The sequence below is a fragment of the Narcine bancroftii genome, chromosome 11 (assembly GCF_036971445.1).
Source record: "Narcine bancroftii isolate sNarBan1 chromosome 11, sNarBan1.hap1, whole genome shotgun sequence".
Lineage (NCBI taxonomy): Eukaryota > Metazoa > Chordata > Chondrichthyes > Torpediniformes > Narcinidae > Narcine > Narcine bancroftii.
The window spans coordinates 10,359,572-10,376,867 of NC_091479.1; the positions used below are offsets into that span (position 1 = coordinate 10,359,572).

At 42.8% G+C, this 17,296-nt stretch overlaps 1 protein-coding gene across 1 annotated transcript in view; it reads right to left on the reverse strand.

Moving 5' to 3' along the window:
• The window catches only part of ulk3 (unc-51 like kinase 3), a 43,120-nt gene that overhangs the window by 540 nt on the left and 25,284 nt on the right, over positions 1-17,296 (reverse strand). The window contains exons 13-15 of the mRNA XM_069902238.1: positions 15,418-15,458; positions 14,272-14,319; positions 11,742-11,808 (exon numbers count right to left, since the gene is read on the reverse strand). Of these exons, the coding sequence (XP_069758339.1) occupies positions 11,742-11,808; positions 14,272-14,319; positions 15,418-15,458 (156 nt within the window). The remainder of the gene's footprint in view (positions 1-11,741; positions 11,809-14,271; positions 14,320-15,417; positions 15,459-17,296) is intronic.

Below are 17,296 nucleotides of genomic sequence, written 5' to 3' on the forward strand. Positions count from 1 at the left end.
GCTGTTTGGCAAAAGAGACAGAATTCTTATCAGCGATAAATTACCTCATTAGTCAACAGTTCTACCTTCATAACAAATCAAAGATTATGAAGGTAATCCATAACGGGTCCTCGCAGTTTTTGAAAATTTGAATTCAAATCGGGAATTAAGCCTCTATTTCAAATTTTTAAAATTTAGACATACAGCACAGTAACAGGCCATTTCAGCCCACAAGTCCATGTCACCCAATTTAAACCCCATTAACCTGCAACTCCCGGTACGGTTCGAATGATGAGAGAAAACCGGAGCGTCTGAGGAAAACCCACACAGACACGTACAAACTCCTTACAGACAGCATGGGATTCAAACCCTGGTCCCAATCGCTGGCGCTGTTTCGGCGTTGTGCTAACTGCTACACCAACCGTGATGCTGTATGTCAGCATATAAGACGGAATTTGAACCTTGAAAATGTCACCACAAAACCAGAGCCGTCTTATACACCAGGTATAAAATCAAAACCTTAATATCCTTCGATTTAGCGTGTCCCCCATGGCGATGCTCCCCTACGGTCCTGCCACTAAATAGGTTTCCACTGAAACTTGGTTTGGGAAGCTAGATTATGTCAAAACAATAAAAATTTATTTTAAACCTGTCTAACATATCTTAAAATGACAGCACAGCAAACGAAGCCAACAGTCGCCATTTGCCACAGCTGGCGAACAGCCAAGGTCCCAGGATGTGTTCTGTGGTCACTGCCTCATCAGGTCAATCACAATAAATCTCACGTTACGTTACACCAGCGGGAACATTTGATACATATTTTGATATGTAATAGACAGAATTTTGCCATTACTTGAAATGGATTGGCTAAATTTTAAATAACCAAGAGTGTGGTGCTTAGCAGTGTGTTTAACAGCATCACTCCACCGGAGAAGTGGGATGGTCGGTAAAGGACTATTGAGGCTCTCAGCAATAAGTGCCAACTTGAAGTAGTCTTAAAGAATGAGTATAGCTCGAAGCCTATATCGTAAGTAGAAATTCTGGGGGGGGGGGGGGGGGGGGACAGTCTTTTACAACTTATTGCTGACATACTAATTAATTCATTAATGGGGTTGTTGAGTTCAGGAGTCGAGAGGTCATGTTGCCACTCTACAAATCTCTGGTGAGACCACACTGATTGTGTTCAGTTTTGGTCATCTCATTATAGGAAGGATGTGGAAGCTGTGGAGAGGGCGCAGAGGAGATTCACCAGGATATTGGCTGAATTGGAAAACAAGTCTTATGAGGCAAGATTAGCAGAGCTGGGACTTTTCACTTTGGAGCGTAGGAGGATGAGAGGAGACTTAATAGAGGTCTACAAGATTCTGAGAAGCATAGATAAGGTGGACAGCTAGCACCAGGGCAGGAATGGAAAACACCAGGATATTTGTACAAAGTTAAGGTAGGGAAATTTAGGGGAGACGTCAGGGAAATTTTTTAAACACAGAAAGTTGTGGGTGCCTGGAATGCCTTGCCTGGGATGGTGGTGGAGGCTGAAACATTAGGGGCATTTAAGAGATGCACATGGATGAAAGAAAAATATGAGGACTTAGGGGATGGGGGGAGGTTTAGTAATTTCGTTAAGGAATATATGGGTTGGCACAGCATTGAGGGCTGTAGTGTTGTATGCTCTTCAGAAATCAGGCACCCCTTCCCCAGTAAAAACCTGCACTTCAATGGTGCCTTTAATGAAGCAGTACAATGCTCAACATTTGGAAGAAGATTCACGTAGAAAGGAATAAAACAAACTACCAACTACCAAAACTAATATTGACGCAAAATCAGGTAATCCCTTTCACAATAGATAACCTTTCCTTCAGAGAACGGGAGAGAAAAGGGATTAAAAGAATAGAAAATTGTTTTTCGGGAAATAAATTATTATCCTTTGAACAAATGAAGGATAAATCTAATATAACTCACGATACCATGTTTGCATACCACCAACTGAAAACCGACTTTTTAAAAATTTTTTATTTTTCACACCATAAATATATACATTTTTTCCTTTTCACACATATACAATGTCATTTTCTCCCCCCCCTCCCTCCTCCCCTCCCACCCTCCCCACCTCCCGTCCATTTAAGGTATAAATCTAGGATACATTAAACCAGTCAGACAATGTTGTCATTCAATAAAAATACACCAGAAATTCCACTGAGTCCATTCTTTTCATTTCCTTTTCCTTCCGTTAACTTAGGTAGTGATTGTCCCCGGTAGGTTTTCGCTATTGTGTTTCATGTAAGGCTCCCATATTTGTTCGAATATTTCAATATTATTTCTTAAACTATATGTTATTTTTTCTAATGGAATACATTTATTCATTTCTATATACCATTGTTGTATTTTCAAATTATCTTCCAATTTCCAGGTTGACATAATACATTTTTTTGCTACGGCTAGAGCTATCTTAACAAATCTTTTTTGTGCATCCTCCAAATCAATTCCAAATTCTTTGTTTTTTATGTTACTTAGGAGAAAGATCTCTGGATTCTTTGGTATATTGTTTTCTGTTATTTTATTTAATATCTGATTGAGATCTTCCCAAAATTTTTCTACTTTCTCACATGTCCAGATTGCATGAATTGTTGTTCCCATTTCTTTTTTACATCGAAAACATCTATCAGATACTGTTGGGTCCCATTTATTTAACTTTTGAGGTGTAATGTATAGCCTGTGTATCCAGTTATATTGTATCATACGTAACCTCGTATTTATTGTATTTCTCATCGTTCCAGAGCATAACTTCTCCCATGTTTCCTTTTTTATCTTTATATTTAAATCCTGTTCCCATTTTTGTTTAGTTTTACCATTTGTTTCCTCATTCTCCTTTTCTTGCAGTTTAATATACATATTTGTTATAAATCTTTTGATTATCATTGTATCTGTAATCACATATTCAAAGTTACTTCCCTCTGGCAAACTCAAACTGCTTCCTAATTTATCCTTCAAGTAGGATCTCAATTGGTAATATGCCAGCGCTGTATCTTGAGTTACATTGTATTTATCTTTCATTTGTTCAAAGGATAATAATCTATTTCCTGAAAAACAATTTTCTATTCTTTTAATCCCTTTTTTCTCCCATTCTCTAAAGGAAAGGTTATCTATTGTAAAAGGGAGTAACTTGTTTTGCGTCAATATTAGTTTTGGTAATTGATAATTTGTTTTATTTCTTTCTACATGAATCTTCTTCCAAATATTGAGTAGATGATGTAATACTGGAGAACTTCTATGTTGTACCAATTTTTCATCCCATTTATATAATATGTGTTCAGGTGTCTTTTCCCCTATTTTATCTAATTCTAATCTAGTCCAATCTGGCTTTTCCCTTGTTTGATAAAAATCTGATAGGTATCTTAATTGTGCGGCTCTATAATAATTTTTAAAGTTTGGCAGTTGTAAGCCTCCTTGTTTATACCATTCTGTTAATTTATCTAGTGCTATCCTCGGTTTCCCCCCTTTCCATAAAAATTTCCTTATTATTTTCTTTAACTCCTTGAAGAATTTCTCTGTCAGTTGTATTGGCAATGCCTGAAATAGGTATAATATCCTTGGAAAAATGTTCATTTTAATACAGTTTATCCTTCCTATTAGTGTTAATGGTAAATCTTTCCAATGCTCTAAATCATCCTGTAATTTTTTCATTAGTGGATAATAATTGAGTTTATATAATTGGCCGAGATTTTTGTTTATTTGTACACCTAGGTATCTTATTGCTTGCATTTGCCATCTAAATGGTGATTCCTTCTTAAATTTTGAGAAATCCGCATCATTCATAGGCATTGCTTCACTTTTATTTATGTTGATCTTGTAACCCGACACTTCTCCATATTCCTTCAATTTCTTATATAATTCTTTTATTGATAGTTCTGGTTCTGTTAAGTATACTATAACATCATCTGCAAATAGACTGATTTTATATTCCTTGTCTTTTATTTTTATCCCTTTTATATTATTTTCTGTTCTTATCAATTCTGCTAACTGAAAACCTACTTGAAGGACAAACTGGGAAACAGTCTGAGGTTACCAGAAGGAAGCAGCTTTGAATATGTGATTACAGACACAATGATAATTAAAAAATTTGTAACAAACATGTACATCAAACTGCAAGAAAAGGAGAACGAGGAAGCAAACGGTAAACCTAAACAAAAATGGGAACAAGATCTAAACATAAAGATAAAGAATGAAACATGGGAGAAGCTCTGCTCCGGAACGATGAGAAATACAATAAACACGAGGTTACGTATGATACAATATAACTGGATACAGAGGCTATACATCACACCTCAAAAGTTAAATAAATGGGACCCAACAGTATCTGACAGATGTTTTCGCTGTAAAAAGGAAACGGGAACAACAATTCATGCAATTTGGACATGTGAGAAAGTGAAAAAATTTTGGGAAGATCTAAACCAGATATTAAATAAAATCACAAAAAGCAATATACCAAAAAACCTAGAGATCTTCCTCCTAAGTAACATAAAAAACAAAGAATTTGGACTCGATTTGGATGGAGCACAAAAAAGATTTGTTCTGATAGCCCTAGCTGTAGCAAAATAATGTATTATGTCAGCCTGGAAATTAGAAGATAATTTGAGAATACAACAATGGTATATAGAAATGAATAAATGTATTCCATTAGAAAAAATAACATATCATTTAAGAAATAACATCACAATATTCAAACAAATATGGGAGCCATACATGAAACACAATAGAGAAATCCTACCATGGACTTCCACCACCTAAAATGACAGAAGGAGAAGAGAACGAAAAGAACTGACTCAGTAAAATTTCTTGTTTATTTTTATTAAATGACAACATTGTTTAACGGTTTAATGTATCTTATAGATTCAACTTCAAATAAATTTGGAAGGGGGTGAGGGAGGGAGGGAAGGGAGGGGGGGAAAAGGGGGAGAAAATGACACTATATATTCAAGAGAAAAAATGCCTGTATGTATCTTGGTCAATATGGTTTATAGTGTGAAAAATAAAAAAAAAATAAAGCAGTACAATGCTCACTGCAGTGAAACACCAAAATCTGCAGACTCTGTGATGAAACAAAGAAATGCTCCAGTAAAACACAGTTGGAGGAACTCAGCCAATCTCACTGATGGATCTCCTATCTTTGGCTTGGCTTCGCGGACGAAGATTTATGGAGGGGGTAAAAAGTCCACGTCAGCTGCAGGCTCGTTTGTGGCTGACCAGTCCGATGCGGGACAGGCAGACACGATTGCAGCGGTTGCAAGGGAAAATTGGTTGGTTGGGGTTGGGTGTTGGGTTTTTCCTCCTTTGCCTTTTGTCAGAGAGGTGGGCTCTGCGGTCTTCTTCAAAGGAGGCTGCTGCCCGCCAAACTGTGAGGCGCCAAGATGCACGGTTTGAGGCGTTATCAGCCCACTGGCGGTGGTCAATGTGGCAGGCACCAAGAGATTTCTTTAGGCAGTCCTTGTACCTTTTCTTTGGTGCACCTCTGTCACGGTGGCCAGTGGAGAGCTCGCCATATAATACGATCTTGGGAAGGCGATGGTCCTCCATTCTGGAGACGTGACCCATCCAGCGCAGCTGGATCTTCAGCAGCGTGGACTCGATGCTGTCGACCTCTGCCATCTCGAGTACCTCGACGTTAGGGGTGTGAGCGCTCCAATGGATGTTGAGGATGGAGCGGAGACAACGCTGGTGGAAGCGTTCTAGGAGCCGTAGGTGGTGCCGGTAGAGGACCCATGATTCGGAGCCGAACAGGAGTGTGGGTATGACAACGGCTCTGTATACGCTTATCTTTGTGAGGTTTTTCAGTTGGTTGTTTTTCCAGACTCTTTTGTGTAGTCTTCCAAAGGCGCTATTTGCCTTGGCGAGTCTGTTGTCTATCTCATTGTCGATCCTTGCATCTGATGAAATGGTGCAGCCGAGATAGGTAAACTGGTTGACCGTTTTGAGTTTTGTGTGCCCGATGGAGATGTGGGGGGGCTGGACACTGCATAACCTGCAGAGTTTCTCCAACTATGTTTTACTGAGCAAATTGCAGAAGTGGTGAGCGTGAAAACCAGGACACAGATTCAGGGTGGTGTCAGAATGGGAGCCAGTACAGATGAACTGAGATAGGGCAACAGGTGAAATGTTCCTGGGCCTTCACCTCTCCAAATGTGGGTTTAAATACGTTGAATGAGTGATCACTGGGAATAACCATCCTTGCTCCTTCTCTGCAAGGGAAGATGGTTCTGGGCTTGAGGCTTCTTCCGAAAGATGCAACTTGGGGTAGTCTTTTTTTTAGTTCCAAGCTTTTTAATCATACATGGCATCTAGATTTCTATTTATTTATTTATTTATTTTTAAATTTTTTATTTTTCACACCATAAATCACGTTAGCCATGATATACACTTTTTCTTTTTCACACATATACAGTAACTTTTTCTCCCCCCCCCCCTCCCTCCTCCCAAGCCACCCCCCCACCCCCTCCTCTCATCCATTTTATGTATACAATCTAGGTTGCATTAAGCCAGTCAGACAATGTTGTCAGTCAACAAAAATACACCAGAAATTCTACTGAGTCCATTCTTTTCTTTTCTTCTCCTTCCATCAACTTAGGTAATGTTTGTTCCCGGTAGGTTTTCGCTATTGTATTTAATGTAAGGCTAACTTGGGGTAGTCTTAAAGAGTGAGTATAGCTCAAAACCTATAGCTCCGTCAGAGCCACTCTCAGTGCTCGGCTGTGCCACAGGTGACAGGGCTGCTCCTTCGCCCCATTTTTTCCCCCCTCACTCCCCTCCCCAAACCCCTCCCCCCCCCAGCCACCACCGTGACCTTGTGGATTTCCCTCCAGGCTATCCGGTTTCCTCCAGTATCCCAAAAAGGTGCGTGGATGAGCACGTTAAAAAGCCACCATGGATTACCCCTTGTGTGGAATCTCGGGGGGGGGTTGATGGAAATGTGGAAGATCGGTGCAAACAGGTGCTTGGCGGTCGGCACAAACCTTATGGGGCCAAGGGCCTGTCTCCGTGTGACTCTGAGGTCATTGTGCTACCTTGGAACTTGGCCAGTGGTTCTCAACCTTCTCTTTACCACTCACAGACCACCTTAATTACTCCTTTACTAACCACAGAGCACTTATGACATCCTATGCTTAACTTAATTTTGTGAATGATAGATTTTTGTTACCTGATGGATTTTGAAGGAAATTAATAATAAAAATGTCCACCATTTATAAGAGGAGGAACATTCACCAATAACAGTGGACAACAAAGATTTTGTTTCCTGACGCTTTTGGGTGTATTTTATGGATTTTGAGCTGCTAATCACGAAAATCACTGTAAAAATTTCCCATCACGTACCGTTCTTTATATATAACCTATTTTTGTGATTTCCTGTCACATTTTAAGACTTCTTTATGCCATAGGTGCTCTGTGGCTAGTAAGGGATTGCTTAAAGTGGTCTGTGAGTGGAAAGAAAGGTTGACAACCACTGCCACCTTAGCTCCATCCCAGCAGTAGACCATAGAACACCTCAGCACAGGAACAGGCCCCTTCAGCCCTTCTAGTCTGTGCCGAGCCATTTTTTAAAAAAAAACCTAGCCCCACTGACCTGCACCCAGGCCATAGCCCTCCACATCCCTCCCATCCATGTACCTGTCCAAATTCTTCTTAAATTTTAATATTGAGTCCGCATTCATCACTTCAGCTGGCAGCTCTTTGTGTGAAGTTCCCCCTAAACTTTTCCCCTTTCACTCTTAACCTATGTCCTCTGCTTTGTATCTCACCTCCCTTTCAGTGGAAAAACCTGACCTACAATGTTCCCCTCATAATTTTAAATACCTCTATCAAATCTCCCCACATTCTTCGACGCTCCAGAGAATAAAGTCCTAACCTTTTTAACCTTTCCCAGTGTGGAGCAAGTACATCCAAACCTTCCTGAACACTGGCCCGTTTTAAAATTTCACAACAGCCCCCGGTTCGGGATGTCTTCAACTCAATTTTCAATGTCCAAACCAATAGAACAGATACAAAACAAACTGGGGATCAACATGCACCGAGATAAACGCCGACTTCATTTGAGGAGCTGAGAACGTTTGCTCAGCGACACCTGCGTCTATTGTACTGAGGGTGGGTGGAGAATGGGGCAGGGCCTTTGTCATGGTATTCAGTCCTGGACATAAAGCATCAGTGTTCTGTGACCAGTCAAGTATACAGTGAGGCAGGGTCAAAGGTCATGCATTGTGGGGTGTGTACAATTAGCTCCTGCCCCCACCACTTTGCCACACACAAGGCAGTTTAGGACTGACGTGGTCAAGATGTTAAAGAGAGGGTGGGAGTATTTATGTGTTCTCGATCACTGGCAATTACAATTATATTCTCTGTAACTGTGAAAGAGACACCGAGATCACAGCCTACCTGGGTCAAGTGGGAGCAGGGCAAGGGTTGGAGAACTCCTGCACGTAATATGTGCGGTCTACGTCCACGCGGGAATGTCAAATGTTCATCCCAATTGTATCGGGAACTAATGAGGGCTTTAACACTGACCAATCAGGACTAGGCTGGACCAACACCAGCCAAAATAGGGTCAAGCCCACGAGAATGCATCAGCCAATCGCAGAGGGAATTCAAGAGCAATTGGCCAACCATGAGCAGGCAGACAATCCTCTCGCAGCTTTCAGCTGCAATGTTGGATCCTACTTCATCGGCTGTGCTCGGGATGGATTAGCAAGGGTCCATGCTACGGTTGGTAACCAGCTTCCTGACGATTCTGACTGTGCCTGCGTTCAGGAGAAAATGCGCACGGAGTGGGTTTCTGAGCTGGGAAGATCCTGCTCCTGGTCCGGTGAATTTGCAAGAGGGCGAAGCAGAAGAACAGATCCACCGTGGTGTTCAGGCCCACTCCCTCATGGAGGGTGAGGCCATAAAGGACCCCTGCCACCCTGGTCACTGCTACCTTTGGGCAGAAGGTACCAAAGCCTGAAGACCAGCACCTCCAGGCACAAGAACAGTTTCTTTCCAAAAGCCATCAGACTTGAAGGCAAACCAGGAACTACTTTGACAAGAGGACTGTACTCAATTGCAGTCACTTTTCTTTGCACTAAAATAACTGCAAATATTTATTAACCATCTATCCTTTGCATTTACTGTCTTTAATTCAATTATGTGTACTATTGTAGCATTTCTTTTACAAAGTAACAACACAGAAATACTGGAGGAACTCAGTAGGTTTCACAGCATCTCCAATGGAGACCTCCTTTTACACTCTAAGGCCATTTTACACTGCCCTTGAAAGACTGGTAATTAATCGCCTTTTATACGTTTCACTTATCCGTGTGAACACAACAAATCCAGGATGGGGGGGCGGGGTAATTTTCATCCTGGTACTTACCTTCCAAGGTAGGTAGTATCGGAGCCAATGCATTTCACATCTGCTCCTCTGTAAAAGGCCTTCCTGGGACACCAGCTCTGTAATGCTGCAGGTCCCGACTCCTTGTACACCGGGATGCCGGGTCCTCAAAAGGTCGTATTGTGTGAACGCTTCAACCCGACCTAGTTTTAAACATGGGTCGTTGACATGCCAATTTGATGGGATCTCAGTGTAAAAGGGGCCAACTACAATCACAGTGTTTGCAAACTTCTGTGTTTCACTTTTTTTCTCCAAAGTACCTGTTCAGATGCAGCAAGTAGGAATTACAATGCATATGCTCACTGTATTATATAGTAAAACTCCTGGTTTCCAGCACCCATGGAGATTGGTAAATGCCGGATAAGTGTATTTTCTGGTTGCTTGAGACTTACTCTCACAATGCCTAACTAATACACCTGCATTAAGAATAAACAGTTTAAAAGACAAAAATACTGCACTCTACTTACACTGAACAAACTCCACTTGCACAAATATATAAACCTTAAAGCATTTTATTTTATTTTTAGCCAAATTCTTTGAAAACATTTAACCGTCTCTGCATCTGCAGGTTCCTCCCCCTCAACGGAGCCGACTGAAATTCGAATAACATTATAGATAATTAACCCCCCTCCCCCCCAAGTTTACAGATAAAGCCTCTGACTGATGTAACTCTCACTAAGCAGGCATAAGGAGACACTTTGAGAGTCGCCCCAACAGCGAGCGGCAACAACCAGCTCTTCATCTTGGGTGACACCATTGCTGTTTCACACAACTTTATTCAAACAGCTGCTACGAGCAAAGCCCGATCAAGGCCCTCCGCTGGCTGAACATTTGCTCCCATCTTCACCAAAGGTTTACTTCAGAGAAGATTTATTACCATTTTAAACATACTTATTTTTCACGTGTTATTTTATTCTTATTTATTTTAAAATTTAAATTTATTTTCCTGATTTTTTTTTTGCCAATTGCCTGAATTCTGGATACCAGAAGTTTTACTGTGTATATGTGTGGAAGGAATTTGCAAAATGGTAGGATACTGTAGATGGCAGAGTAACTCTTAAGGGGTTAGTGGCATAATATAAAAGTTGTTTGTGAGAATGGAATGAGTCAGCTAGGGGGAAACCACACTCCAAGATAACATTTAAGTCTGCTAAAGAATATCTCTAGATAACTTTCTTTGTTTTCTAATAAATACTTTAACCACACTATGTCCTTTGAACAACTTTCACTTCCCGGGATGTGATCAACTCCTTATTAACATTGTAACGCATTCTGAAGATTTTACAAACTAGGTTGTTTACTTCACCGTATAAATTTGAGCTGTACAACTGTGTAGTTCAGAGTTGAGCCCTGGCTGTTACAGGGACTGCTCTCCTAGATATCTCGCTCTAATAAACCCTTCTGAAGCGTTATCCTGGTGTTAGTAGTGAAATTCTTTCTCCTCAACAATGACAATAAACTCATTATCATTATGCCTCTTCTCACCTCCTTCAGGACCCTTGCTAAAACACATCAACAAATATTCTGGTCTCCTCTATCAAAAACACTGAGAGGGAGAGGAAAACTGAGGTAGTTTCTCAAAACTCGATCACCATCTCCTCACTCCTGAGGCACACGTCCGAGGAGAAGTGGGTAAGTTTCTCAAAGTCGATCACCGTCTCTTCACGCCCAGCTCAACCAGGAATGTTTTTACCCGCACCCAGCATGAAAGTTACAGCTGGATCCACGAAGGTCAAAAATGGTGTCAATGAATTGGGAAGGAATTATCGACCAGGTATCCCAAAACTAACGGAACATCACCGTGGATCGAATCACCAACCTATATTTTCGCTGCATTGAAATGTTAAACATTCAAACATTTTTTTTCTATTTGATCCTATTTGATTGTGACACCTTGAACTACAAGCAATGCAATTTACAATATCACCTGGTAATTCAGTTGGCATTGTTACCCCCGACATGAACACAGTCAGCGCTCTTACAGCGCAACCGGGGTTCGAATTTGGCGCTGCCTGTAATGAGTTTATACGTTTTCCCTGTGTCTGCACGGGTTTTCTCCAGGCACTTTGGTTTCCTCCCACCGTTCAAAATGTACTGGGGTTGTAGCTTAATTGGTGGCATTGGGTCGTAAGCTAGAAGGGCTCATTACCGTGCTGTATTTCTAAATTTAAAATCGAGGGAGGATCAGGCCTACCCTCAGTACCTTGGGGCTCGTGTACAGCAGAACGAATCTCCCCAGGTTCCCCCACCCAAGAAGGGGTCCCGTGACATGAGTTTTTCTTGTTGGGCCTTGTTCCTGGGATAACGAGTCACGTGGTGCCGGGAGTGTGTGAAGAGGGTGTAGGGTACTCACTGCTTTTCACCGACTCTGAAAAGAGATCCTGGTCCATGGATGTCGCTTCCTTCTGATTCTCACGCATCTGAAGCAAAGGGAAACAGAATTCACTCGACCGGGTAAAGATACGCAAAACATTTTATAAACTGTTGGATCATCACATCGACAAAGAGGAAATGAAACACAGAAAGTGAGAAATAGAGGGAGACAGACAGACAGAGAGAGACTGAGATGAATCGAGAGAGAGAGAGAGAGAGAGAGAGAGAGAAAACAGGCAGAGGGAGACAGGCAGAGAGAAAAAGACACAAAAAAACAAGAATAAGTTGTGAATGAGTCCTCCAAATTAGTTATACCTTTTAACCACAGATCTGAGACCACTTCTGGAGCACCGCATGCAGTTCTGTTCTCCTTACTTGAGAAGGGATGGACAGAGTTTGGAACCAGGACAGAGATTTACCAGGTTGATACCAGACAAGCGGTTAGCTTACGAGGAGAGATTGAGTAGCCATAGACTATACTCACCGGAGTTCAGAAGGATGATTCTTATAGAAACATGAAAAAATTATCAAAGGTATGGGGAAGATGGCAGGTGATAACCATCAAGACTTGGGCAAGAGATTTAAGACCGCGATAAGGGGGAATTGCTTCACCTAGACAGAAGCGAATCTGTGGATTTCTCTGCCCAAGAAAGCAGCAGAGAGTGCCTCATGGGATGTATTTAAGACACAGATAGATTTTTTGAAAGAATAAGGGAGTTGGGGGATCTGGGGAACAGGTGGGTTGGTTGATATGTGGCCAGATCAGCCATGATCCTACGGCATGGAGCAGGCTCGATGGGCCAGATGGTTGATAAGTGGCCCGATCAGCCATGATCCTACAGCATGGAGCAGGCTCGATGGGCCAGATGGTTGATACGTGGCCAGATCAGCCATGGATCGTACGGCATGGAGCAGGCTCGATGGGCCAGATGGTTGATATGTGGCCAGATCAGCCATGATCCTACGGCATGGAGCAGGCTCAATGAGCCAGATGGTTGATATATGGCCAGATCAGCCATGATCCTATGGCATGGAGCAGGCTCGATGGGCCAGATGGTTGATATATGGCCAGATCAGCCACGATCCTACGGCATGGAGCAGGCTCAATGGGCCAGATGGTTGATATGTGGCCAGATCAGCCACGATCCTACGGCATGGAGCAGGCTCGATGGGCCAGATGGTTGATATGTGGCCAGATCAGCCATGATCCTACGGCATGGAGCAGGCTCGATGGGCCAGATGGTTGATATGTGGCCAGATCAGCCATGATCCTACGGCATGGAGCAGGCTCGATGGGCCAGATGGTTGATATATGGCCAGATCAGCCACGATCCTACGGCATGGAGCAGGCTCAATGAGCCAGATGGTTGATATATGGCCAGATCAGCCACGATCCTACGGCATGGAGCAGGCTCGATGGGCCAGATGGTTGATATATGGCCAGATCAGCCACGATCCTACGGCATGGAGCAGGCTCGATGGGCCAGATGGTTGATATGTGGCCAGATCAGCCATGATCCTACGGCATGGAGCAGGCTCAATGAGCCAGATGGTTGATATATGGCCAGATCAGCCATGATCCTACGGCATGGAGCAGGCTCAATGGGCCAGATGGTTGATATGTGGCCAGATCAGCCATGATCCTACGGCATGGAGCAGGCTCGATGGGCCAGATGGTTGATATGTGGCCAGGTCAGCCACGATCCTACGGCATGGAGCAGGCTCGATGGGCCAGATGGTTGATATATGGCCAGATCAGCCACGATCCTACGGCATGGAGCAGGCTCGATGGGCCAGATGGTTGATATGTGGCCAGATCAGCCATGATCCTACGGCATGGAGCAGGCTCAATGAGCCAGATGGTTGATATATGGCCAGATCAGCCATGATCCTACGGCATGGAGCAGGCTCAATGGGCCAGATGGTTGATATGTGGCCAGATCAGCCATGATCCTACGGCATGGAGCATGCTCGATGGGCCAGATGGTTGATATGTGGCCAGATCAGCCATGATCCTACGGCATGGAGCATGCTCGATGGGCCAGATGGTTGACTCCTGCCCCTAGCTCTTACATTGCTGTCACACTGCTGTAACATCACCAGCCCCCAGCTGTCAGCATCTGCCCCACAACGACCCTGACAACACACACCCCTTCCCTACTCCGCCAAATATCCCCTTCCCACACACTCCCTACCCCACACTCCCTCCCTCCAACCCACACCTCTCTTCCCACTCCGCCACGCACCCTCCCCAGTCCACCCCGCATCCCCTCACTACTCTACCCTGCAACCCCCTCCATACACCCCAACGCCCCCCTCCGCCTACCCCACTCCCTCCCCACTCCAACCCACAACCCGCTCCACTTTCTTCCCCGCACCCCCTCCCCTCTCCATCACACCCCCTCCCCCACACACCCCTCCTCACTCCATTCCCCATCTCCTCCCCACTCCCCACTCTGCTCCACAACCCCCTCCTCTCCACACCCACATTAACAAATAACTTGGCCAACCTTCAATTGTTCCTTCAGATATTCGGCTCGACCCATGAGGTTCTTGATCTGTTAAAAACACAAGGAAAAGATCAACCCCGAAACAATGCTCGGACAAACCGGTTCAATGTGGAGACTCCTCTGTTCTGACTGATCTCTCTCTCCAACAACAAACCCCGTGTTTTTCTGCTGTACTATCTATGGGTTGAGTAGCCGATCTGCTTGCAAAACAAACTTTCTCACTGAATCTTGAAGCACATGACGATAATCTCTGTTCCCCTTCCCACAGATACGGCTTAGCCCTGCTGAACATTTCCAGTATCTTCTGTTTTTGAATTAGATTCCCAGCATCAACAGATTTCTCAAATTTTAAATAATCACATTCACAGAATGTAATTCAATGCCAAGGAGTAAAACATTGTTTCATCGACAAACTATTAATCAGGAAACAGCTAAATGTCAGTGCCGCTGCTGGTGTGGACCTGTGGAGAAACAAGGAATGGAGAAACAGCGCTGCTTTGCAGGGCCTAACCATCCAGTCCAACTACCATCACTACAGGCTTTAAATGGCCTTTTAAAGTAGCCAACAGCGTTTTTAATTGCAACCGCAGGGTCTTGGCCAAAGATGGTAGCGCCTATAATTGGCAGTGGGCACGAGGGGATGCAAACTCCAGTAAAATGGAGGACTGCTGCAGGGCACCAGAAAACGGGGAGACCCTCCTCTGTTTGAGAAGGCGAAGCAAAGGAGTCGACCCACGGGACGGTGACCATGGATGCAGACTGACGAGGGACTCTGTGGCTGCTGGCGACTGCGGTCAAGAGACTGGCTGAGGGGGGGGGTATCAGGATGCGAGAGGGCCCTGAATCGTGTTGGAAGTTCGGTTCTGGAGCTCGGGCTGCCGATGGTTTGGTCTGGACTCTGTGGCTGCGGAGACTGTGGGAGCACTGGAGGCGAATCTACAGACACTCAGTGACTCTGAGGGAACTCTCTTTTGCTTCTCTTTCTCTGACTGTAAGAGGAGCTTCAGGCAATTTTTGTCGACGGCGAATTTGTCTGCCTTACAGCAGACAAACTCATTTCATGTAATATTACACCTGCTTATTGACAATAAAGGAATCTTGAAGTACAAGATGATGTGGTCTGAACAGGACAACAGGCATCCTTACCTCTGTGTGTAGCATCACCCGTCTTCTGCCCTGTGGCTCAGCTACAATTGGGATGAGAGAGAGAAGAGAGAAGAGAGAGAGAGAGAGAGAGAGAGAGAGAGAGAGAGAGAGAGAGAGAGAGAGAGAGAGAGAGAGAGATTCAGTGGTCAGCTCAATTAACTCATCCCCACAAAACCCTCCCCTCCCCCCTCCCCCCCACTTCAGTGGAGCTCATATCAAAGACAAGGGGCTGGAAAGGAGCAGTCAGCTCTGAAAGGGGAGGCCAGTGCCAAGTGGAGTTGCCACAGGTCCAAGCCAGAGTCAGTCTTGCTCCGTGGACTCTGCCCGTTCACTAAGGTGAGGTGGGGCAGCGAAGGTCCTTCAGACTGATTCCTGGGATGGCAGGACTCAGGACTGATGGATGAAAAATAGACTAGACAGACCAGCATTCCACTCAACTTCATTCTTTCTTTTCAAAATATTTTTATTGATTTTATTTTACCCAATAAAAATATTTTAACACTACAATTCTGAAGTGTGATACAGGACCAGAAAAATAAAGCCATAAAAATGATCATAAGTTCAAAAGCTCAAACATGATAATAAAATAGAACATAACAAAGAGGAAAAAAAATTCAAAACCCTGTCCCCTAAATGGTTGACGATTAACATTCATAAATCTAATTGGCACAGTTGCCAAAATTACAGATTAACACAAAACCTCAAGGTTATGGTAGTAGTCAATAACGAGCCCCATATCATTTGTAATTTAATATTTGAATCATTAATCGCATATCTAATTTTTTCCAAATTTAAACATAATATTCCTTGGCCATTGGGCATGAGTAAGTGGGGTATTATCTTTCCATTTAATCAAAATTTAACTTCTGGCGGTCAACAAATTAAAAGATAAAATGCGGCTTTGAATTTAAGTTAGTAACACATCATCTTCTCGGAATGTTCCAAAATGAGCAATTAAATTTTAAATTGAAAAATTGCTGATAATGTTTGAAAAAATTTTTTTATAAGCTAGGGCAGGTCCAGAACATATTAATTAAAGAAGCTAGACTTTATTAAAAATTATTTTATTTACAAATTTTAAACCACAGTAATAATTACATTAGATTCAATTCAAAAAGTTATACATATGTATAACCCCACCCTCCCACCCTTTAAAGAAGAAAAAAACAGAAAAATAAAAAGAAAAACCAGAAAATACCACGGGAAGTCTATACTGGAGATTACCAAGGTCTCCAGAGTGTCTATTAAACATGCAAACCCACATTTTGTAAACATCGGCCCCATATTTTCCAAAACACATGACATTTATCTCGCAGATTGTGCGATCTTCTCTAATGGTATACAACTACAAAGTTCTGCCTGCCATCTTTCCATACTTAAATCTATATCTGACTTCCATGATGTTGCTATACATTTCTTAGAAACCACTAAAGCAATCTGCACAAATTCAGTTTGGTACATATTTGATCTTAATATTACTCAATAAAAATAACATTGGATCCTGTGGGAATTTGGCCCCCGTAATTTGTTCCAAAAAATTACCTACCGCTAACCCAAAATGTTGAACTTTAGGGCATTGCCAAGTTGAGTGCAAAAAAAAGTTCCAATCTCAGATCTACACCATAAACATAAATCTGATATGGCAGGATTTAATCTATTTAATTTTTGTGGAGTCAAATATATTATATTGGACTAACCTATATCTTACATTTATAATTTTAGTCATATTACTCTTACCTAACTCCATCCAATCCTTTTCTTTTATCTGTGTCTGCAAATCTACATCCCATCTAAATCTTGATTTATGCATCCCAATTCTGGGGCCTTTTGTTTGAAGTAAATTATACATTACAGAAATAAATTAAGAAGCTAGACTTTA